The sequence below is a fragment of the Cetorhinus maximus genome, chromosome 12 (genome assembly GCF_964194155.1).
Source record: "Cetorhinus maximus chromosome 12, sCetMax3.hap1.1, whole genome shotgun sequence".
In the NCBI taxonomy this organism is placed as follows: domain Eukaryota; kingdom Metazoa; phylum Chordata; class Chondrichthyes; order Lamniformes; family Cetorhinidae; genus Cetorhinus; species Cetorhinus maximus.
The window spans coordinates 16752707-16778573 of record NC_135890.1 but is presented as its reverse complement, the minus strand read 5'-3'; the positions used below and the strand labels follow the sequence as shown (position 1 = coordinate 16778573).

Here is a 25867-nt window from a genome sequence, read left to right as displayed (position 1 = left end):
AAGCTAATGAATCAAAGAAAAAACAAAGTCCATGAATTGATGTCCTCCCACCCCAGAATGAGAGAGAGAGAGAGAGAGAGAGACTGGGGGCAAAAACAAAAATATGACAAATGAGGGAAGACTAAGTCAAAGGCCCTGTGGAAACTGATGAATGAGAGGTTATATAGGAAGGAGGGTGGGAAGAGGCAAAGTCACGTAGCTATAGGAGTGTGTGGGTGCACAATAGAAACCTGTGAAAAGTCCATCAGCAGAGAAATATAAAAGGCTTGGAAAATAATTAATTCAGCAACTTTTTTTCACCTTTGAGTCCTTGGTTCAGCTCATTCCTGGATTGATAGGTGAAAGCCTTAACTCTTTGTTGGATATAAGTACTCCTAGGTGAAATGGGTTTGGAAAGCCCTAGTGGATGCCCTTGCACAGAAGTACATCTACTGTAGCACTAATTGACACTGCATTGCAATTTCAAACTGTTTTGTAATTTGCATTTAAAATCCAAAGTAGGAAGGTGGCATCGCTTGACAATATCACATTCTTTCCTACAAGCAGCAAAGGTCTTTCACATGGACTTATGAATAAATACGCCCCAAAGCACTAATTAATTTGCATGGCGTGGCTTCAGTTTGTGAATTGATAGCTCTAGGTTTATATGCTGATGTATTCCGTCATAAATAAAACATTATCTTAACTATAAGATTGCAGAACGACAGTGGCTGTATCATTCTTGCCCACAATTTATTTTTAAAATAAAGTTCATCACGTTAGTTACAGAAAACCTTTGTGTAACAAATGTTCAGGTAACACACATCCCTAATGAAATGCATTCTAATGTATAAACTGCTTGCAAGTGTGATCCATTGGCAAACTCATTCAAGGTTAAAAACAAAAAGCTAAAAGCTACTGCGGATGCTGGAAATCCAAAACAAAAACAGAATTACCTGGAAAAACTCAGCAAGTCTGGCAGCATCGGCGGAGAAGAAATCAGTTAACGTTTCGAGCCCTCATGGCCCTTCGGCAGAACTGCAGCATAGTTTCAACAAGGGAGAAATATAAATTGGTTTAAGGTGGGTGGCGGGGGGGGAAGAGACACATTGAGGGTGTGGTGTGAGCAGATAATCAAAAGATGTCACAGACAAAAGGGTCAAAGAGGTGTTGAAGGTGGTGGTCTTTGTCTGAGAAAAGTGCTAATTAAGAATGGAAAACAGGATATTCAAAGTACAGCTCTAGTGGGGGTGGGGTGGAAAGACTAAAGGTTTTAGTTTTAGATTTAAAAATAATGGAAATAGGTGGGGAAAGAAGAATCTATATAAATTATTGAAAAAAAAAGCGGGTGGGGGGGGAAAAAAAACGGGGTGGGGATGGGGGGAGGGGGAGTTTAAGATCTAAAGTTGTTGAATTCAATATTCAGCCCAGAGGGCTGTAAAGTGCCTAGTCGGAAGATGAGGTGCAGTTCCTCCAGTTTGCGTTGGGCTTCACTGGAACAATGCAGCAAGCCAAGGACAGACATGTTGGCAAGAGAACAGGGTGGAGTGTTAAAATGGCAAGCGACAGGGAGGTTTGGGTCTTTCTTGCGGACAGACCGCAGGTGTTCCGCAAAACGGTCGCCCAGTTTGCGTTTGGTCTTTCCAATGTAGAGGAGACCGCATTGGGAGCAACGAATGCAGTAGACTAAGTTAGGGGAAATGCAAGTGAAATGCTGCTTCACTTGAAAGGAGTGTTTGGGCCCTTGGACGGTGAGGAGAGAGGAAGTGAAGGGGCAGGTGTTGCATCTTCTGCGTGGGCATGGGGAGGTGCCATTCAAGGTTGCTTCACTTTATTCAGTCTATGGAGATATCAGCTTGGAAATTCCTGGGACCATACGCCTTTAAAACTGACTACATGGATAGGATACAAGAGATTGGCTTGTGCCTGTGCAAAGCTATCAGTCATCAACCATTGCCTTCAGGAGAATAAGGACATGAAAAGTTAAAAAAAAAGTAACAGAGAAATACAATACAAAAGCAAAATACTGCAGATGCTGGAAATTTAAAGTATAAACAGTAACTCTTGGGAACAATCAGCAATGCAATAAGTTATTTTATCCATTACCCATTTTACCTTTGCTGCAGGTTCACCTTTGGGCCCTTGAGACCCTGGTGGTCCAGGGGAGCCGAGCTTTCCAGGTAAACCAGTAACCCCTTTGAAGCCAGTGAGTCCAGGTACACCCTTAGAACCCTGCACAATAAAATCAGAAAGAAAAAGGTGACTAATATGATGCAAGACAGTATAGTGGGCTGTTTATCCAAAACAAAAACAGAATTACCTGGAAAAACTCAGCAGGTCTGGCAGCATCGGTGGAGAAGAAAAGAGTCGACGTTTCGGGTCCACACAACCCTTCAACAGAACTTAATGGGCTGTTTATGTTTGTCTGCTTGGTCATTTAAAGATTAGCACTATTTCCAGAGCCAACAACATGGGGAAAATCCTGGGACTGAGAATATTCTTTACTGTGCGCTATGTATAGGGCATCGCATCACACCAAAAACATAAGTGTGGTTAAAATTAGCAAGCTCCATCTATTACATGCACCACAGGGCTGTTTGTAGCTGCGTTTCATGTCTGTTGCTGCTGATCCCGCCGTTCCAAAAAGAACCAAACCTTCATCTTTCAAAAAATGCCTTTCTGTGTTTGTCTTTCTCTATTCCCTCCTTTTTTCTGTACTTCTGCCTCTTCATGGCTCATCTGGCTGTGGGAGCAATGCTTCCCCAACTCCACAGAACTCACACTCACACTTACCTCCTCGCACAATTGCTGCCGCACAACAAAAAGTCCCTTCTCGGACTTACCTTTGGGCCAGTTCAGGAAGGTAGTTGGCCTGGCATTCACCTTCAGCAAAGGGACAATCTAACTGTGGAGGCTCAAAAGCAGACAAAACATAATGATAATAGTGAAGGCCATTTTTGGACCACCTTGGGACTCATAGTGGGGACCCACAGTGTAGCCACAACACAACTCAGCCAATGCAGCAACTTGTCAAGGCTGCTTGCTTGTGACCTCTACCACCTAGAAGGACAAGAAAAATCACCATCTGCAAGTTCCCCTCCAAACCACACACCATCCTGACTTGGAACTATATTGCCATTCCTTCACCGTCGCTGGGCCAAAATCCTGGATCTCTCTCCCTGCGTGTACCTACATAACATGGACTACAACAGTTCAAGAAGATGGCTCCCCAAACATTTCAAAGGCAATTTGGGATGTGCAACAAATGTTGGCTTTGGCAACACGCTCACATTCCACAAACAAAAAAACAAACAAAAATAGACCGTAATCAATTTCGAACCCTGTAATTCTGGGGCAACAGCAAAACCTTGTGAGGTAAAAAAACGGACACAAAGGACAGGCACAAACCCAAAAGTTTTAATTAAACCTGGTACTAAGGTGCAGTTTACCTGCCGAAATGGCATACCTCAATGAGTCAAGTTGTTTCCATAAACAACTTTTAGGTGTCATCAGATGACTTTTTGGTCTTAATTTAAGTTCCAGGAAAGGAGGAGGAAATGGCATGAACATTAGACCTGGTTTTCATCAAGACACATCGTGCGTGGCCCTTCTAGTTTCTGACGCGTGCTGTCAAATTGATTTGCACCTTGGAAAGGATGTATTTTTTTTTATTCTTTTATGGAATGTAAGCGTTGCTGGCAAGGCCAGCATTTGATGCCCATCCCTAATAGCCCTTGAGAAGGTGGTGGTGAGCTGCCTTCTTAAACTGCTGCTGTAGGCACATGCACACAGAGAGGGAGCTCCAGGTTTTTGACACAGCGACAGTAAAGAAATGGTGATATAGTTCTAGGTGGTAGAGGTTGCAGGTTTGGAAAGTGTTGTCAACAGAGGATTGATGAGTTGCTGCAGTGCATCTTGTGTATCATCTAGTTGGTACGTATAGCTGCCATTGTGAGCTGGTGGTGGAGGATGTGAGGTGGTGGGTGGGGTGCCAATCAAGCTAGCTGCTTTGTTTTGGATCATGTTGAGCTTCTTGTGTGTTGTTGGAGCTGCATTCATCCGGGAGAGTGGAGCGTATTCCATCATGCTCCTGACTTGTGCCTTGCAGGTGGTGACAGGTTTTGGGGAGACAGGGGATGAGTTACTTGCTACAGAATTCCCAGCCTCTGACCAACTCTTGTAGCCACAGTATTTATATGACTGGTATAGTTAAGTTTCTAGTCAATGGTAACCCCTAGGACGATGATACGTGTTGGAAGTTGATGTTTTTGACCTAATGAAGATTGTACTCCTGGTAGTGACTTTCCTTCGGTCTGAATCTTCTGGTCGGTGTGCGGGGGCAGGCCCCGCTTGCCGACACGTAAAATGACGCGTGCTGACATTGGGTGTGCATCCCGACGTCACTGCGCGTCATTCCGATCGTCAGTTCGGCGGACGCGCACCAGAGTCGGTTGCGTGCCCACTGAACTGTCAAAGGCTTGTTAAGGCCATTTAAAAACCAATTGTCACAATTAACAGGGCTGCCCTTCCAACCTTAAGGTTGGTGGGCAGACAAAGAGCCCAGGCAACCTTCGCATTTTTCATGGAACCTCACCCACGGGTGGCATGAGGTTTCATGAAGGGTGTATAAGTTGAATAAAACTTCTTATTACAATTCATTGACATGTCCCAGCTCATGTGACAGTGCCACATGAAGGGACATGTCTGAATAATTTTTTTTCTTTATTTCAATTTTTCAACATCAAAGTAATCTCCTTGAGGCAGCTCCATGCCTCAGGGAGATTTCTGCGCTCTTTTGCGCGCATGCACGAAAGAGCGCAGGCCCCAACTCTCCCTCCTCCCCCCGCCCGCACAGGGAGCACTCAGCACTTCTCAGTGCGCGTCATGCTGGGTGGGCCTTAATTGGCCTGCCCACATAAAATGGTGGCCGCCCGCGCCCACTCCCGCACAGCACGTCCGACGGGGAGATAATTCTCCCCCAAAGGTATAAATTCTATCTCTACGGCAGAAAGATGGAGAGAACAAGAAACAGTAGAATGGGAGGGGGGCGGAAATAGAAAGATTGTTAGGAACAGAGAAGAGATTTCTGAAATAATAGAACATTATATAGAAGCTGTAAAGAATTCTTGCTGCAAAAGAACTGCAGCGAGGCCAATTAGGAATGGACAATAAATGGTGGCCTTGCCACTGATACACATATCCCATGAATAGGGAATAAAAAAATGTGAAGAAGAAGAGAAACCAGTAAGAATGACAATTGTTAGAATTAAGAAGTGTCAACTTGATGAAAATACACTTGCAAACTGCACTCTGACAGTATTTAATAGCTCAAGACTTTGAGTGCAGCATTAGATGTAATTTGACAATTTAACAACAGAAAGAACATGCATGTTGTGATCGGTTAAACCAGGACAAGAAGATGACTGGAGAAAGATGAAATACAACTTACTGTGTTTTGCATAGGTTATGATGATCATGTATGAGGCAGGCAAAATCCAGTGGAATAGCAGAACAAGGTCACATGCTTGTCCTCAGGCACCAAAGATGATAGGGTGTACATTGAAAACTGCTAAGTTGACAGTGATACGATGAATATAAATATATGCCTGGGCATATTGGAACACCTAGCTACAGCGAATAGAGATAGGAAGGATGAGACATTTGTAATAGAACCTGACTGACTTTATATCTGTTTAAATTAGTGGTGGGAAAATCAGGTGGAAACCCTGATGGCCATGCAATCCTACACACCTAGATGGAGGAAGGGGAAAATCTTCCCCAGTAATATAAACTTTCTCAGTGTTTTGATAATCTTTTTACATCCATAATCGTGTGAATTCAGCTACTTCTGAGATTCTACAATACACAATTTATGCCTATAATGATGGCATGGACTTGATGGGCTGAATGGCCTTCTTTGCTGTAATGGCTGTATGGGCAGAATTTTCCCGTTGGTGTGCGGGGGCGGGCCCCGCATGCACACGCGTAAAATGATGCGCAGTGACGTCGGGCGAGCGTCCTGACGTCACCGCGTGCCATCGCGATATTTCATTGGGCGGGCACACGATGATTTCCAATGTGTGCCCGCCATTAATTAACGGGCCACTTAAGGCCCTTGAGGCGCCAATTGACCATGATTTTTCGGCGCCCGTGCAATCTTTGGGTCGGCGCACGGGCGCAACCGGCAGGTGGGCAGGACACATTTGCATAAACCTCATCCACAGCCGGGTTAAGAGGGCTCAGTGGGGTCACGATTGTGCTCTGTCAAATATTGATGTTTCAAAGTTACAGATACTTGCCTGTGAGATATGCAAACTTCAAAGTGCATACCAGCTGCTTGGTCTGGACTCACAACCTTCAGGTCAGCACTCTGCAGCGAGGAATCTTTTTTGGGCCTGCAGGTTTCAGGAAACCTTCCCTTATCCTGGGAATGGGAGTTGAACTCTCCAATGGAGGCACCTCCTCTGAGGAGGAAGGGAGGGCTAGAAGGGGGAGGAAGCCAGGAGTGCACATTCAGCCTCCAGGGGAGCCGCCCTTAGGAGGTCAGGGTTAGGCAGAAGGGGTGCAGGGCCAAGAGGTAGTCCAAGGCGGAAGGGGCCGCAGAAGACACCACTGTCCTACTGCCAGGGTATACAGGCGGCGAAGCAGCTATCTCAATATGTCTGAGGTGCAGTGCCGAAGGAGGGAGACTCTCACAGAATCACAGTGCAGAAGAAGCCCTTCGGCCCATTGAGTCTGCACCGACACGTGAGAAACACCTGACCTATCTAATCCCATTTACCAGCACTTGGCCCATAGCCTTCAAGGGAGACAGTCAACTATACCTGTCAGATGATTGGGCCTGAGATCTCCATGAACTGTGTGGGTGGACACCCCATGCCAGTGGCTCTAAAGGTCACAGCTACCCTCAACTTCTATGCCTCTGGCTCCTTCCAGGGATTCGTGGGTGATCTTTGTGGTGTCTCCCAATCAACTGTCCACACTTGTGTCAAGCAGGTTACAGACGCTCTGTTCAGGTGTGCATTGACCTTCATCCTTTACCACTGGGACCAGGCAAGCCAAAGTGAGCCAGAGGCTTCGTGGCCATTGCTTGCTTCCCCCGTGTCCAGGGTGCTATAGACTGCACACATGTGGCCATCAAGGCGCCAGCAGGTGAGCCCGGTGCCTTCGTCAACAGGAAGGGCTTCCACTCCATGAACGTGCAGATAGTGTGTGATCACAGGATGCAGATTCTGCAAGTCTGTGCAAGGTACCCAGACAGCTCCCATGACACCCACATCCTCAGACACTCCCAGGTGCCGAGGCTCTTCAGTGCTCCAACCCAGCTGGATGAATGGCTGCTGGGTCACAAGGGCTATCCCCTCAGAAGGTGGCTCATGATGCCTCTCCGCCATCCAAGAACAGAAGCTGAGCAGCGGTACAATAGGAGCCACGGCTCCACAAGGGCTGTGGTGGAGAGAACAAGATGTGCTTCCGATGCCTGGGCCGCTCAGGAGGGACACTCCAATACCCCCCAGATCGTGTGTCGGTGATAGTGGTTGCATGCTGCGCTCTCCACAATCTTGCGCTGGAAAGGGGGGGACGCTGTGGATGATGAAGACGTAGACGCATTGGCTGCAGCTGCACACGATGAGTCCAGCAGTGAGTCCGAGGATGAGCATGCACAGGGAAATGCTGAGGGGGTAGACGCTGACCTGGGCATACTCCAGGGAGGCAGGGACACCTGAGAGGCTGTAATCCAATGAACTTTCAGCTAGCACACCACAGATGGACCTCCAGGACAAGCCTGGGCTGTAGCTCCATATTCGAGACCTAAGTGCAAAATCTGCCTGGTTAGCAACATTAACTAAGGTCCTTGTTAATAAAGCTGAATGTCCCACAAAACACTCATTACATTATTGGAAACCATCCACCTGCAGAAGAAAAGAGGCACCCTCAGCCATGGTGACATGTCTGAATTTAATATTGCAACCAAAGAAACTTAATGAAACAAAATGAAAAAGGCGTTAAAAATCACACCAACTCATAAAAACCTCATTGCGGGCCAACACAAAAACACCAGTGATAAACCCATGGTGTGCCTAAGGTGCCTTATGTTTACGTTTTCTGGTGCTACATCTTAGTGCTGCCCCCTCGCTGGGAGTGGCATCTGAGCCAGCCTGCTGACTCTGCTGTCCTGTTGGCCTTGATGACCTTGGGCGGTCATCCTCTGGCTCATGGAGCCTGTGCTGGCCCCGCCAGGGAGGGAGCTGCCAGTTCCACAGTTGGCATCTCCCCAGTCGTTGCAGCCTCACTGGATGCAACGGTCACTGTCAGAGGGGCGGAGGAGCTGCTGCCCTCATCTGGAGCGCCCTGAGAGGAGCCCGCAGAGATGACAGGCAGCTGCTGCGCTGATGTGAGGTTGCTTCGGACCTCCCTGCTCACCGTGGATGGATGGGCACTGAGCTGGGAGACTTGGTGCCCAGGCCATCTCCCACACTGGCACTGACCAGCTGAGGTCAATGCTGATGTGAGGGCTTGCTGCTCCGAGCACATCCCCAGGAAGCCCTGGTGGGTCTCCTGGAGGAGCCTCTGCACAAGAGTTGCCACTCTCTCCGTGGAGGACGCATGGTGCTCGGACATGAGGCTCATTGCTTCAGCGATAGTCTGCATAGACTCCTCCACCACAGACACCAAGCCAAGCATAGCCTCACGTATCTCCCCCAGATGCTCCCGCACACCCGGCCGCACTTCCAGCACTTGCTGCGTTGCGAATGACTCCAGAGGCACATTATCAGGCACCAAATGTGGCTGGTCCCCTGCAGTCCTCCGACTGCTGGCACCATGGGCACTCTCTGTCTCTGCCAGCTCCTCCAACGACTGTGAAGTGCCCTCACTGCTGTGCCCCGGGACACTAGCCGATGCTCTAATTCCCACCAAGGTGCTAGTATCTGCGCTGGTTCCTGTCTGGCAGAAATGGTGTGACGCTGGTGAGTTCAGGGCCCTCAGGTGTGAGAGGGGGCCTCTGCTGCTCCTCCTGCTGGCCCTGCTCCGCTGATGCTGAAAGGAAGAACAACGACATTGGATCAGTTAACGTGGAGACAATGTCAATATGCATCCCTGTCCCCTGGATCATTATGCGCTCATCCTTCCATAAGCAATGGTCAAGCCATGTTGCAAACTTCAATCACTGAACATTCAGCACTGCCATGGCTGTTGGGAGAACAATGGTGACCTCACTGCTGGGCAAACATACCTACCCGTGGCACCCCAGCCTCACCAACACTGGTGGACCTGGGCGCGTGGTGCCTCTCCAAATCTAGGGCCTCCTGTTCGAAGTGGCTGAGACTCACTATCCGTGCTGGCCCGCCACCAGTCCTCACCCACTCGGCTGCATTATGTGCGTTCTTCTCCTGAGAAGGAGAGAAGAGCATTGATTAATGTTACTTATACCTGGTCTCTCTTCATGGACGGCCCACCCCAACCAGAGTGGGATATTGCAGGGCTCCAGTGTCTTCTCACCCTGCTGCTACCGAACACTCACACAAAGATGCTAGGCCTGTTCCCCCCACCCCCACCCCCATGGCCAAATGCTGCCTACATCACATGAAGCACCACACGGTCTAACCTTCCATAGCAAGAAGGAGCAAGCACGTGGAGGACAGCAGATCGATCGGTGTCACGCCACCTTGAAGCTCCCCTCCCAGCATCTCATCACCCTGACTTTGACATGTCCTGGAGTTCCAGCACTGCGCCTGGGTGCAGCTCCTCCAGGTTGCCCCCAAAACAGTAATGTGGGACTCAGTGTACCACATGCTGTGGGGGCAGAACCCATCTCTTCACCACCCTCTCAGGGTGACCTCGGCATGGGCAATATCTGCTGGCCCTCCCAGCGGTGGACACATGTCATCAATGATTCAATGCAGTCACTAAACTCAGACTTTGGGGGGGGGGGGGGGGGGGGGGGGGGGGAGGAGGAGGAGGAGGTGGGGGGGGGCAGGGGACAAAGCCCACCTGCTGGGTTAAGTGACCAATGCCCCAATGCCAACATGTTACTCACCCTTACTGAGTGCAACAGGTCATTGAAGTGCTTGCGACACTGGACCCAGGTGCGCCGCACCACGTCGCGGGAGCTCACCACCTCCGCCAACTCCTCCCTGGCACATTTGGTCATGTGGTGGAGGCATCCTCCTCCCGTCCTGGGGTACCAGGACCTCCCACCATGCTGCCAACTCCTCAAGGAGGGCAGCAAGACAATCATCGGGAAAACGAGGGGCACAATGTTCCCCTGCCCTACCCTCCTGCTTGGCCTGCTCACCAGCAGCAGCTCTGGGGAGCCCTTCCACTGGCCGTGATTCACAGCCTTTGAAAGGCTGCAACAGCTTTTTAAAACAGGCCGCCAGGTCGCCATTGGACCCGGCAGTCATTGCAGTCCTGCCGCCCACCCACTCCCGCTGTCCTCGGGAGCCATGATTCACGCTGGGCGGGCATTAATTGGTCCGCCTGTGTAAAAGGGCGGCACAGACCAGATTGTGGCCGGCGATCGGGTCTGCGCCCGCTCCTGCTCCCGCTCCGCACCCCCCGCCAGCCAGAAAATACTTCCCCAAGACTATGACGCTATGATTTAATAAACACTCAAGTGCCGATTGTAATTCTAAACACCTAACTTAGTGACGACATTGTGGCCTTAACTGATGTAGTATTAGTTAATGCATCTCGATATTTGACTTTATCTTCAATGACCTTTGCAAGAAGTTAATTTTTTTCCACTCAGGGTTATATTGTTATTCTGTGATGACTGATTCAATATACAACTATTAGAAAAAGCAAAATATTGTGGATGCTGGAAATCTGAAATAAAAGCGATTAAGTTGCTTTGGATTTGGTATCCAAGACTGTTGAAAGGCAAACTAAATTAGTTTTCTTACTATAATATTGACATGTATGGTAGAAATCCACTCCAGTTCAAAAGTATACCAGTTAGGAAATAGGACAAAGATGGGTCTGATCCACTGTCATGTACATTGACAAATATTAGTAATTTGGATAATATATTCCTTATGTGCTGGATGGAATTTAGCATCTACTATAATCTCACATCAATCTGAGGCTAGTGTGGACATCAGAAAATAGAAAATATAATACTGCAGATGTTCTAATGAACACAGGGTATGACAAGTTATTGGGATAGAGGCAAAGAAAATTTTACTTCATTTACCTAGTGCCATACCTGACTTAGAGATCGATACTTGATGTTAATGCAGGGTGCATGGGCTGGGTAAGAATTCCATTTTCTCATCTTGATGAGCAAAATAAATCAAGGTTGGAAAAGAATATTTTACCTATGATTGATGCTTTGAGAATAGCAGCAGAGGATAAGCAGTTGACTCAGAGGAACACGTCAATCAGAGTTCCAACAGCTGTCTTGTAAAACAATAATTACTGGAGCAATCAGAGATTTGGAAAATGGCTATGATATAGTGTGCATATTGCATAACTGCTTCCAAGCTGATCTCAACCGCAACAGCAAGTGTGAGGTGGGGGTATCCATTTCACATACACAGATGCCCTCCTGAGTCAAACAATCTGCAACTGTGTTCTTCAAGGTTGCACAGAGTACAACGTGAGCACAAGCATAATAGGTTTTGACATGATTCTCAAGGTGATAGCTTCTAAGATGAAACTAAAATGGGGCAAAATGAATCTTGTATGTTTAAGACTAGTTTTATGTAAATACGGTAATGTGGAGGTGAAATTCAGCTTTGGCGGTGTGCAAAATGAGTGGCATTAGATTGGATGCCCAGTATACACATGTCCCATTTATCCTTTCAAAAAAATCAATGGGTAGGAAAATGAAGCAGCCAATATGGGCCTGAATTTTTTGAATGGCGGGGTCTCACTTCCTGCTATCCAAAGAGATTCCCACCGATTCCAAGTGCCCCACAGCCATTTCACGCTCAAATGAGCATTAAGAGGCTGCAAGCGGGACTTCCGCCCCTCACTCAGGAGGAAGTCCCGCCTTACAGAATTGCCGGCCAATCTGAATGGCCGGCAGCTCTCCAGCTCCTTCAGTGACAGTGCTGCAGTGGACAGAAGAGGAACTTTAGGAGGACGGCAGAGCCTAAGTCCGGGGAGCAGAGGTCCAGGTAAGTTCAAAGGGTCCCAGGGTGGGGACGGTAGGGTAGGCTTGGGTGGCTGTAACCAGTGTCTTGGGGGAGAGGCCAGGCTGGGAGGAAAGCCCAGAGGCCACTAGACCTTAAGGGGGCTTCTGATGGAGGCGCCAATCCCCCACCCCTTCCCACCCGGGATCGAACTCTGTTTAATTTCGACTTTTCCCCACACCAGCTCAATCCTCCCGACAGCCACTTAAGGGCTTCAATTGGGGCAAGGGTGGGCTTCCCATCTGAGGCCTTGCCCAGCCCAGCATAAAATTGCTGCGTGGTCGTGATGGGCGGGAACCCGGAGGGAACCCCATCCTTCGATTTCACGTTCCCTCTGCCTGAAAATCTGTTGGTGAGGGAGTGTAAAATTCTGGTCATGCTATCACCCATTTTGCACCCCACCGAAGTTGACTTTCCCTTCCTATGTATTCATTCATAAACGGCATTTCTTGGCAACAAGCATGAATATGCTGCAGTTCCTTGTTCAAACTACATAGATCATTCCTTTCCTTACTCAACTTCAAGTCCAGATGAGCCTATTTATGTGAAACAGCTTTGTTCTGAAATAGGCTTGCCAGGTAAAATGCCTTGAAAGACACATTGTGGGTGGATATCCTTGAGGCTTCTGCTGCCTTAACTTTGGCAGAAAACCCCTTCACGTACAGGAATGAGTTGCTCACCATCGATACATTGAATACATTGGAGGAGCAGGAGAATCCCCAGCATGCCTAATTCCTGAAAATAATCAGGTCTGATGAAGGGTCCTGCCAAAATGAGAATGTCTTTCACTTTTGGATCCTGATTAGTCTGTTGCAATTTGTGCTATAGAGTTACTTTGATGTCTCTCCATGGTTGTTAACTTGTACTGTGCAGTTAAATAGATCAGTCTCTCTATCTCTCTCTTTCTCTGTCTCTGTAGTTGGTGTTTGTGTACTTACTTGGATCAGTCTCTCTCTGTGTCTCTATTGTGCTGTTTTAGTTCTGATGTTCGTCCACATTTCTTCTATTTCTATTGTTGCCAGTAGCTTAGCGGAGTTGAGCTTTAATTGTATTTCTTGTGATCCTGCCAGGGATCTCTGTTTTATGTGTTTCTGATGATACCACTGTTGTAGATTGCTATATTTAAAAGGCATTAGCCAATGACAGAAACATGTTTTCATAGAAATTACAGTGTGGATGTACAGGAACTGGCATTGAGCCACACACTACCCAGTTTGAATAAATGCCAGCTTCTATCCACAGCCCATATGTACCACCCCCCACCCCATCTCCTCCCTGTCTCTCTTTGTAAAAATATCTGCTGGCTATTTTTTGCTATCTGATGCCATCATTGATGAAATCACATGCTAATTACTCATAAGATGGCCTCTTCCAATGGCGAGGAAAAGCTTGGCTGAGATGGAAAAGGAATAGTTTTGTACTTGAAATCCCAAAGGGCATTTATTCTATGCTCAGGGCTGCAGAGCACCAGAAGTGCTCTTTGGGGACCGAGTTAACTGGATGTCCCCTTAAGATGTCACCTTTTCATCTAATTTTCATAACTGTACTTCCACTAATTTACATCTTTGCTGGGGGTGCAAAGCTACAGAAGCACATGAACTACTTTGTTGGTCCTATCCTCAGTCGCAGGGCTGGAATTTCTACCTATTGACAATGGGCTGGATTTCATACAGCCCAGCACAGTGGGAAACATGGCAGCCGGGCCACTTAATTACAAGTGAAGCTGCATCTCAGTCTCTTGGGGGCGGGAAAACCTACTGCGATTAAATTGGAGACTGAAAGGGACCAATGGGGGCAATTTGCCCACTTGCGGCAGGATGTCAATTAGACTTATTATTGAGCCAATTAACAAATTAACACCAATTATCCCTGACCAAAGTTTAGTAGTGACTCAGGGATTAAATGCGAGTGGCACGGCTTTCCCATACCTACTGAAGGCTGCCAGGCAGGTTTGCCTGCGACTTTTTAAGGGGGCCCTCTTACAAAGGCACTCTGTGCCTGATCAAGGGACTTGGCATTGGAAAAGGTCAGGAAGGGTGGGTTCGTGGTGGGGGGTTACACTGAAAGTTACCCACCTGCCCTTGCCTTCGATCCCTCCATGTCCTCTCTCCCACGACCAACTCCCCACCACCACCATCCCACCCTCAATCACCTGAGTCCGGGAATCCCACAATAGAACCATAGAAAAGTTACAGCACAGAAGGAGGCCATTCGGCCTATCTTGTCCATGCCAGCCTGAGGACACCCAGGTGCCCTTTGTAATCCCACCTTCCTACACCTGGCCCATAGCCCTGCAGCTTAGAGCACTTAAGGTGCAGATCTAGGTACTTTTTAAAAGAGTTTAGAGTTTCTGTCTCTACTACCAACTTGGGCAGCGAATTCCAGACACCCACTACCCTCTGCGTAAAAAAGTTCTTCCTCATGTCCCCCCTACACCTTCTGCCACTTATCTTGAATCTATGTCCCCTGGTTCTAGAATTCTCCACCAAGGGAAACAATTTTATCCTGTCCACTCTATCTATTCCCCTCAATTTTGTACACCTCAATCAAGTCATCTCTCAGCCTTCTTTGTTGTAAGGAAAATAATCCCAACCTATCCAATCTCTCCTCGTAGCTACAATTTTCTAACCCTGGCAACATTCTTGTAATGATCCCTGATGAAGCCCTTGGAGCACTACCAGCAGCAGCCACCCCTGCCAGTAATGAAGAGCTGATTAGCTGACAGCTCCTAAATCCCAGGGAAGACCCAACTCGGGCTATTTAAGCGCCTGATCTTCCCATCAGAAGCGACACAGGTTCTCCAACTAGTTGTCTGGACCCGTATTAGTTACCTTAAAATCCGCCCAATGAATCTAACTCGATGTGTGCCTTGACACTCATTTAATATTACCGCATGAAATAACAGCATGTTAGAAAGACTAACCTTTTGCCCTTTAACTCCTGGAACTCCTTTGGACCCTGGAAGGCCTGGAAATCCACGAGCCCCCTAGTTCACACAGAAACATTTAGTGGAATATACACCTTTTTACCTGCAATATTTTATTAAACAGAAGCGTGCTCTTCAGTCTGCTTAGCGTAAGCCTTTTTGAAGTCTGTGGAAGGCTTTTTCTTTTTTTTCATTCAGTCATGGGATGTGGGCTTCGCTGGTTGGGCCAGCATTTTTGCCCATCCCTAGTTGCCCTTGAGAAGGTGGTGGTGAGCTGCCTTCTTGAACCGCTGCAGTCCATGTGGTGTAGGTACATCCACAGTGCTGTTAGGAAGGGAGTTCCAGGATTTTGACCCAGCGACAGTGAGGGAACAGTGATATATTTCCAAGTCAGGATGGTGAGTGACTTGAAGGGGAACTTACAGGTGGTGGTGTTCCCATCTATCTGCAGCCCTTGTCCTTCTAGATGGTAGTGGTCGTGGGTTTGGAAGGTGCTGTCTAAGGAGCAACCTGGGGAAGTCCTGCTTTTCGGGTCTTAATCCTTCACCAAAGTTTCTCAAACAGAATCCTGCCAGTTATTTTTTGCTCAGATTAAATCTGTATATTTTTATGGCCAGGATTTTTACCTTGTCGGGTGGGTGTAGTGAATGGGCCCGGGAGTGATCATGAAGCCGACCACTGCCCACGATCAGGCCCCGACATTGATCCCACGCTGACTGGCCAATTAACGGCCAGCCGGCATGAAATTCACGCTGTAGCGCTCAGCGCTGCCGGGGTGGGGGCGGAAGGAGGGCAAGCATAGAAGTTCGCGCATGCGCGCACAATGAAAACTCCCTGAGGCACATGGAGCCGAAGATTTATAACATTAAAAATAAAAAAGTTAGCAATTTTAAAAACATGTCCCCTCATTTGACTCTGTCACAAGGACATGTTATGAATTAATTTAAAAAATTTTAATTTAATTTTTAATTTCTGTTGGAAACCTCATCCCGCCCGTGGATGAGATTTCCTAAAAAATCCAAAGGCCGCTTGGCCTTTTCGCCTGTCTGCCAACCGTAAGGTTGGATGGGCAGCAAAAAATGTCATTCAATTAGAACTTTAATGGCCTTAATAGGCCTGTTAATTGTTGGTGGGCACACTGCTGCCGACTGAAATATCGCGCAAGTGCGTGATGGCGTCAGGAGGCTCGCCCGACGTCATCGCGCGTCATTTTACGCTCCAGCGGGTTGGGCACGCATCTGCTCGCTCAGCAAAAATTTCTGCCCTATGATAATTTATTTGTACCTTATTCAAAAATTAATCCACCAAGCATTGCATAAAATTTTCAATATAGAAGCAGGCTGGGTCTGATCTACGCCAAGGTTTATGTTCCACACAAGCCTTCTTCCACCTTATTTCATTGTACCCTATCCTTCTATTGCTTTCCCTTTCATTTACTTATTTAGCTTCTCCTTAAATGCATCTATGTTATTCATCCCACCATTAGATGTTGTAGCGAGTTTCACATTCTTGCCACACACTTTTACAGTGAGACGCTCAGGGTTATCTTTCAGCGTAAATAATTATTTGGGCTTCTTCAGCATTTAGAATTATCATGAAACCATTGAATTTTACTGAAGTTTTAGTACTATTTGTACATGTATTGGTTTCCCACTACCAAGAACCTCACATATTAGGAACAAGCATTGTGAAATAGTAAGGCAGATACTAACCTTTAGTCCCAGAAGGCCGTCTAAACCCAGCTTTCCTGGTAACCCAGGTTCACCCTTTTCACCCTTTAGAAGACAGAACATGTTTAATGGCCAGACTGACAGGTACCTGATCCAAGTCTCAGCTGTTGTCCTTGCCTCAATGTACCCTCCTCTATTCAATTCCATATTTCTAGATTTTCCTCACCTTGTAATTTCTTTCCAATTTAAAAAAGACAGGATTGTATTAGGCCTTTATTAACGTAAGTTTACTAACTAGACAAAAGTTTGGTAAAGCCAGTAAGATGCAATTAGGTGGATTGGTAACCTCTTCTCTAAGCAATGCATTTGGTCACAAATTACAATTGTTCTTTTATAATGTGTGTTATACCTTACAAGTCACCCAGAACACTTCTACTGCCTACTGACTTTCAGTATTGAGAACAAACCTTCAAACTACACCACCTACATCACAACAACTACATTTCAAAAGTAGCTAATTGGTTGTAAAGTACTCTAGGACATCCTGAGGTCATGTAAGATGCTATGTAAATCCAAGTTCTTTCTATAACTGTCCTGGTCAAAGTCACCAGTGAAACCTTCTGTGTCAGCAAACACAGTGCACTATCTCTTCCTGCTGTCCATGATAATCTTGATCGTTGCCTCACTTTTATGTTTCAGCTCCAAGGCACTGACCTCACGTGGTTCCACTTGCACCAATGAAGTGAGCACATCTCCAACAAAGCATCTCCATCAACATCTGCATAGCCACTGGTGGAATTCTCCATCAATCCATCCTTAGCCCTCCCACCTCTTCCTTATCATCAGTGATATCACTTGTAGGCACAGGGTCAGCTGAAATTACACAGTTCTACATTTTGCCAATTCCTTCAGCCCCACCACTGCCTCTCTGTCATTAAATCACGTTTGACCAAAATTTCCTTCAACTAAACATTGAATAGGTTGAAGCCCAGCTGAAAACTTCAATCCTTTGCCGCTGGCTTAATTTTTGCTCCTCTGGTGGTTCACTCACACAGAACCAGACCACACAGCTTCAGTATCTTGTTTAATCCTGAGCAGAGCCTCATACCTCAACTGTTCATCTACTTGTCATCTACAGGATCATCTACTTCCAACTTTGCAATTCTGTCACTACTGTCATCAAAACCCTTGTCCAAAATCCTTTGTCACCTCCAGACTTGATTTCTCCAAAACACCTCATGACAAAGCATCAGTGTCCCGATACTGCACTGAAGTGCCAGCCTAGATTATGTATAAAACCAGAAACACTTAACAGCGAAGTAAGATGTGAACTATAACTGCCCTATTAGAAGGCATCACCAGGATGGTGGGAGAAGTGCTTCCCAAATGTACCACACACCTTGGCAAAAAACATTTTTTTTTCATTCTCTCAAGAAGAGGATAAATCTTGTTTTTATTCACCTCTACAAAGGCTCCTAACTCTGCTCGTAAGTGGTGGGTTTGCCAGTGAAGAGCAAGTGAGACACTAAAGAGCTGCATCATTCTTTATCTAAAGCCATATAAAAACTGAGTCTTGACTAGTTGACTAGTATGAATTACATAGCTAAGAGACTGTATCAGGGAAAAAATGAACTGAAATCCTTATCAATAGAGAATTTTAAAAAATTGACACCAATTACCCTTTCAGCCCCAATTCCTGGTTGTCCTCTTTGTCCTGGAAGACCCCTTGATCCCTGAATGGAAAGAAAATACTTGTTAATGCTAACCTGAGTTCACTTTCTTCACACTGCACACATACGAGGGGGCATGAGAATGACATTGCACTGTGATATTGGTAACTGACAGATTCCATGAAAGTGTAGAAAGACAAAATGAGTTTTGTTTATCTGAATTCATAATGTTCTGCATGAATTTAAAGCAAAGGATCAAGATGGCCACTGGCTCCAATAGATCTAAATTCCAGAAGGCAACTTTGGTTTGGCTTTTAAATAGCATTTATGTATTAATTAAGCCAGGAAAGCCTCATTGTTTAACCTGGAAATGGGGCTGGCAGAGGAAACAAGGAGCCTTTAGCATGCATTTCAGGTGGTTTAAAAGGCTAATATAGATCACTTTCACCCGTGATATGTGGACCAGAGAGAGAGATGGACTGAGCCACCAAAGCATAGAAACTACAGTGGAATGGATCGGAAAGAGGATGCTGGAACTATAGAGTTGTCCAAAGTGAATTGGGAGCAATTGAAACTGTTGGTAAAGGGACATTCATAATATTAATTGCTAGCAAAGTGATTTCAAAGGACACATTGGGTGGAATCTTACAGCCTTTGAAAATATTCCTCCAATAGGAGCAAATGCAGGTCCTGATCACGATGGTCTGGAGTTCCGCTAACTGTATGACCTTGCTGAAAGTGATCAATTATGAGGTGGCCTAAAGGAGACCCCTCCAAGGTGGTAGGTGGGTTCCTGAGACTTCAGGCCTACTCAGAAAATCTCCAGGTTTGGAAGGTCGCATCCTCAATGGGTGGGGTGGGCGCTGCTCAGGTAGCAAGGAGAGCGCAAAGGTGCTTCAAAATGAAGGCGACCTCAGAGCTGTGTATCAAATTTAATATTGATGAGGGCAGAAGCCAGTAGGTCCTTTGAAACGGACGGCATCCCTCTGGTGGAGTCATTTGGGCTGCGGGTGCAGCCTTTCCTATCTGTAGCCCCATCATTGGGTCATGGAGCCTCTAGTTTCAATGGGCACCAAGACTGCATCTGGGAGGCTGTTTCCACTGAGCTGTTGGGCTCAGCTGTCAGCGAAAGGTCACTCTGGCACCAGGAAGACACTGGTGGAGTCATCCCTTCCCCCAATTGACCACCTAGTTGCTACTTATTGGCTTCTTGCTCACCGGGTAGTCTTTGTTGGTATGACCCCACCTCATGCAAGATTGCCCGGAGGCAGGCACATGCCAAAGCGTAGATCAGGTATGGACCTTTCTGATTTCCTTCCCAATTCCGTCTCTAATCCCATCTCCACAGTTCTCATAAGATTCTGTCCGCTAATTTATTCATTACTAATTACACACAATTGTTCAGCTCCATGTAAATTCGGTTCACATGCTGGTTTTTACTAGCTCTCTAGGAGTGGGCTGAGAGGTGGGGAGGGGTGTTGTGCAATTGTAAGGGAAAGTGGACGGTTGGAGTGCCTGAAGGGTTCCTGACAGCACAGAATTCTATCAGTAGTGGGGAAGGTGGAGGACAGCCTTTTTAAAAATTCTTTCACAGGGTGTGGGCACTATCCCTAACTGCCCTTGAGAAGGTGGTGGTGAGCTGCCTTCTTGAACTGCTGCCTTCCTGCTCAGAGGCCAATTGAGGCCCAGCAGTGACCAATTAACGGTTACTTAAGGACCTCTTCCTGCTGCTGCTGGCATTTTACTATTTTGAAACTGCCCAGCAAAACCTCCCTATTGGCTTTTGTTTGGGGGGGGTGGGGGGGTTCAGGGCCTGGGGTGGGGTCAGGGCCCAGGGGGGCCCCTGATGATGAAGGCTGCCCCAGCTGAAACTTGATTGGCCCCGGCAACTCCCAACCCCACTTATGGAGAAGGCAGCATCCATTTTTGACAGCATCAGGCAGTCCATTAACAACAAAACAAAAACAGAATTACCTGGAAAAACTCAGCAGATCTGGCAGCATCGGCGGAGAAGAAAAGAGCTGATTCTGTTTTTGTTTTGGATTTCCAGCATCCGCAGTAGTTTTTTGTTTTTATCCAGGCAGTTCATTGCCTGGGCACTGAAAAATGCAGCCTGGGGTCCCCCAAATGGCCAAGCCAGGGTTGCGCTCACTTTTCCAACCCAGCATTGGGACCCCTGCGGCACAAAATTCAACCACATGTGCATTGCCCACACTCCTGCTACTCACTCCAAAGCATCCGAATGTTTTTCACTGAAATATCCTTGCTTCATGCTTTTATAGGAAAATGCCTATGACTTATTTGTAACAGCAACAACTCACCAGTAAGCTGCAGTTCACAACAGTGGCAATAGAATCTTATTCTCTATAACTACCTTTCCAGGGGTTTTCAATATTTGGATCTCAGGTAACTGTCTGCAATGCCAAGGTAAACCCCGAGGGATTTGCAAATTCTAGCTACCAGTAGGTTTGGCAAAAAGTGGGTAAGCTCATTTCAACAACAGCACCTTGCATTTATATAGTGTCCTTAACACAAACGCATTATCAAAAAAAAATTGACATTGATCCACATAATCGAGATTAGAACAGGTGACTAAAAGCTTGCCCAAAGAGGTAGGTTTGAAAGAACATCTTAAAGGAAAAGAGAGGGAAAGGTTTAACAAGGAAATTCCAGAGCTTACAGTCAAGGCATCCAAAAACATGCCCGCTAATGGTGGAGTGATTGAAATAGAGGATGCACAGGATGGCAGAATTGGAGGAGTGCACAGATCTCAAAGGGCTGTAGGGTTGGAAGAGGTTACGAAAGTAGGGAATGGTGAGACCATGGAGGGATTTGAAAACAAGGATAAGAATTTTAATATCAAGGTATTTCCAGACTAGGTGCTAATGTAGGTCAGTGAGCATTGGCTAGTCTATGGTGTTGACAGACAACCTTTCCATTGTCACATTCAGTAATGCCATTTGCTCGCCACATGGAAGCAATTTAGAAATACCTGCTGAAGACTTTCTATCTAACCTTAGCTTGGAGCTTTGCTTTAAGGAGGTACTAAGTCTTCTCTTGCCTCTCACTTACAGGAGTAGGCTGAGACCACAAATAGGGTAGATGAACCTTTATCCCTCCACTCCATGACTGTTTGGAGGTGCCTCAATCTGCTTTACCATGGTACAGGATTGCAATTCATCTGAGAAATTTTCTTCTGCAAACCTGTTCCAACAAACAGTCAACGTGCAACAGTATTAATGTCTCCTTACCTTCTCACCTCTGGGAGCACTGTTTCCTTTTAAGCCTTGGTCACCCTTATCCCCCTGAAGCAGAAAGGAAGACTTGTACATATGTAGCTTCTTACTATATCTCAATAATATCTCAAGGCACTCTATGCACAATTAATTAGTGACTTATCTAAACGCAGCCACTTATCACACAGCAATATGCCACAAACAGCAATGAGATAAATGTTCAGTTCATTTGTTTTTTGGTGGTGTTTGTTCAGGAAGACTGTTGACCAGGATAGCTACATAATTCCCTGCTCTTTTTTAAAATAACAGCATGGCCACCTTCAATGACCACCCCAGCCAGTAGAACAGGCAAACTCAATCTTATCCAAAAGATGATAATGCAACGCTGCCTCAGTAGTACATCCTAGATTATGTGCCCATATCCTTGTACAGCACAGGATCCATGTTATTTCTTCAAAGACTTAATTCAAAAAGGCTGATGTTCACACTACCTGTGGAAAGCTGTGGCCAATAGACTTGTATATCAGGACTTAAATCATGTGTTACCCACAATCTTCGTTTTGTGCATTTTAACAAGCGTTAGATTGTGAACAGCACATCTGATCACCCATTCAGAACATTTCCACTAATTCTCATTTGTGCACATTTGTGATAATATTCAGCTGGAGAATTGTTCCATAACTCTCTTAGTGCACAGTGAGGGAAAATCTGGAATTTGAAAGGAGAAATTGGATAATAGGGAAAGATCTCCCCCATGCACTAGGTGTTAAGAAATCTTCAAAACATATAGTTTAAGGTTTCACTACATCCCGCATAGAGCAACTTTTTGTCCATCTCTCCACTACATTTTGGGGAGAATTTTCTTCCTGTTGGGGGAGTTGTGCAGGGGCAGGCGAGGGTGGGCGCGCAGCCTAATGACGCCCCCGGTCAGCTGGGCACTGCCATTTTATGTGGGCGGGCCAATTAAGGCTCGCCCAGCGTGACGTGTGCCTGGAAGTGCTGTGCACTCCCTGTGTGGGCAGCGGGGAGGTTGCCTGAGTCGGGAGTCCGATCTTTCACGCATGTGCGCGAAAGAGCACAGAAACCTCCATGAGGCACAGAGGTGCCTCAGGGAGATTAGTTTTAAGTGTAAACAGTTTAATAAAGTGTTGAAAATTTTTTTATGACATGTCCCTTCATGTGAAACTGTCACATCAGCTGGGACATGTGCATTAATTTTAATAGAAATTTTTCTGAAAATTTTAAATCATTCATGAGAACCTCGTCCCGCCCGTGGATGAGGTTCCATGAAAAATGCGAAAGACACCTTAAGGTTGTACGGGCAGCTCAGCTGATTGCCTTAATTGCTTTTTAACAGGTCTTAACAGGCTTTTTAACAGGCTGCCCGCCGAATTGAAAATCTAAATGATGCGCAGTGACGTTGGGACACACACCCGACGTCACCCCACGTCATTTTACGCCTTGGTAAGCGGGCCCCGCCCCTGCTCGCCGAGCTGAAGATTCTGCCCCTTGAATAGAACAGCCTCTCTTGCATGATGAATTGGAAAATACAGCACAAGAAGGTACCTGGGCCGCCGACTTACATGATTTGTGATGAGGAAAGTCGAGATTTTATACGTCCAGTTCAAAACAACAAAAAAACATTTCAAAGTTTTTCAGGTGACATCCACTGATGTGTTGCATCATTTTGTGCTACAGCTAAGCCGTCACGTGTTAACTGAACCGCTGTCTGTGTGAGCTTGTGTGGGTGTGCATCTGTGAAGCAAGTACCTCATTAAACAATTTGACGAAGAAGTTCTCAGAGGCCTATATTCGGACTGCTGGTAATTTTCACGCCCACTTGCTGCCATGCGGGAAATGGCAGTCCAGGCGTCAATGATTTTCTCCAGCATTGCTGTCGGGTGCAATATGTGCAACAAACTCTTTGCATAAAATTAAACTGCTGCTTCATTCTCAATGGACATACTGCAAATGGATGAGAACTGTCATCTCAGCTTGTTTACATGCCCTTTCAAATAAACAGGTACACTCTCTCAAAATTGGCTGTCTAAAAACTGGACGTTACCGAAAACTGGACATTTTTAGAATGTGCCATGCATAATTTTTTCATTTTACCCAATTAAAATTAACTTACCTGGTCAATTTGGCGAGGTACTGCATGCAGCCGGACTTGTTATCCCCTTCGCTGCTTGCACGCCGGTCTATTCCCATGCTCCAACTGACCCTGGACCCCACCCTTCCACTGCCCAAAGCACCCGACCCGAAATCTGTTAGAACCCAAAATCCAGCACAGCCGAGGTCCTGAGGCTGCCAGTTTTGAGAGAACATACATGTGTTGCTTTTAGGATCAGAGGAATGCAAATGCAAACTTTAAAATGGAAATATGAAAATAAGGACAGATTCTATGAGTTATGTATTAAAATGATCAACATAAGCAGAGATTAGAACAGATGACTTAAAGCTTGACCAAAGAGGTAGGTTTGAAGGAACATTTTAAAGGAAGAGAGAGATATGGAGAGGTTTAATGAGGGAATTCCAAAGCTTACAGTCAAGACATTCTAAAGGCATGGCTGCCCTTGGTGGAGCTAATGGTGAGTGCTAAGTTACATCAGCTCTCTTCGATTATCCCCCAGCCTTTAACCGTGCTTGAAGGTTATAATTGGCCTTGACTGCCTATGCAAATAGCATTAAAAATTTATATCTGCATGCACTTCCTGTCAACTTTTGTGATTATAAACTTAGCCGTGTTAGACTTTGAGCTCATTTCTAAAGTTATATCAATGTAAATCGAGGAATTTTTAATGTAATTTAATGGAATTTTAAATTTGCCTAAACCATTTGGGCAGATTTTTTGGGCCCTGTCATGGTGGGGGCGAGGCCGGAAAATGTGGCAAACCTTTCAAACGTCCGTTCACTTTGGCAGGACTGGAAGATTCTGCCGGTGGGAGGGGCCAGAAAATTCCTGCCTTTATGTTAGTGTTTACTGTGATCTTTTACCCTGTTTCAAGGTTCAGGGAGCCTGGATCAAGCCCATTCGCAAGCTGGCCATTCCTCCAGGTCGACATTGAGTCCACCAACTTTACTGGTTTGTGAAGGATCTTCAAGTTGCACTCATTTTCACAGGCACATTTTAAAAGCTTTCTCATATCAACCAATATTTTTGCCAACTGTGCCCAAGATGGAAACTCTACCTGCCCATGCCTATGTTTATAATGGAAACTGCTTACATAAGCTTGTCACACCGTTGTGACCCTGTCATGGTGGGCTAGGGGCAACTCCCCAACTCCGCAAAAGAGCCTGGAAAGTCCAGTGTAAGTTTTTGGAACGTGTGGCTGAAGCGCCCATCCCCTGGTGCCTACCCCACGGTTCCCTTACAAAAGGACCATCTAAGTATTTATAAAACATTGCAAGGTGGTTTTTGGGGTGCAGGCCATAATCCTGGACTTCATATTCATTACGGTTTTGACCAGTGTGCTCATTTTTACCAGGCATGCCAGTGCCAAAAATGTACAGGGTTCCTTTAAAGACCGAGGGCAAGAGAATTCCTGATGTAGGAGGTCCTTGTGCTCCCTTACATTGATAGCCTTGTTTGGGCCAGACAAGGCACTCCAGAAACTGGAGCAAAAGGTCAAACCCCAGTGTTTCCAGGTCCTAGACTAGTTCCCAGCCATTCCGGTGGATTCCAACCACTGGTCTAGTGGGACTGCACTGGAACAGACATGAATTCTTGGGGCCCTTAATAGTTTCCAATGAAATCATTGGTTAGAAATTTCAAGATGTAAATCCTTACGGTGGAGATTGGTTAGGGATCAAGAGGCTGGTCTGATGATGCATTACTTTAGCTAAATAAATACATGAAATGAATTGAGGCATGAGCTTAACTGCATTGTTTTGCCTTACCAGTTCACCTTTCCGTCCTTGCAAGCCTCTGTCTCCTTTAATTCCTTTAGCTCCACTTTTACCGTCAAGTCCAGCTCTACCCTAAAGTAGACCATCAGGAGAAGATACATGGAAATTAGTTACTTTTTAATACTGCAGAACATATAGAGCATTGAACATTGAAAATAATTTTGATCATTTGTGACTTTTTTAAAGTGGGTGTTGTCTGTTCATGCCCATCATGATAGAGGTGGTGAATGGGCCATTTTTTCACAGTATATCGGTTGTAGAGTACACTAAGCCACCAAGCACTCTTTATACCAAGGTTAGAACCACATGTGCTGCCAAATAGAATTGCCTTTGTGTT

The 25867-nt window shown here is 46.2% G+C and overlaps 1 protein-coding gene across 1 annotated transcript in view; it reads right to left on the bottom strand.

Moving 5' to 3' along the window:
- The window catches only part of LOC144688027 (uncharacterized), a 72627-nt gene that overhangs the window by 8520 nt on the left and 38240 nt on the right, over positions 1–25867 (bottom strand). Inside the window, exons 11-16 of the mRNA XM_078554679.1 lie at positions 25522–25602; positions 21637–21690; positions 18395–18448; positions 16758–16820; positions 15043–15105; positions 2095–2211 (exon numbers count right to left, since the gene is read on the bottom strand). Of these exons, the coding sequence (XP_078410805.1) occupies positions 2095–2211; positions 15043–15105; positions 16758–16820; positions 18395–18448; positions 21637–21690; positions 25522–25602 (432 nt within the window). The remainder of the gene's footprint in view (positions 1–2094; positions 2212–15042; positions 15106–16757; positions 16821–18394; positions 18449–21636; positions 21691–25521; positions 25603–25867) is intronic.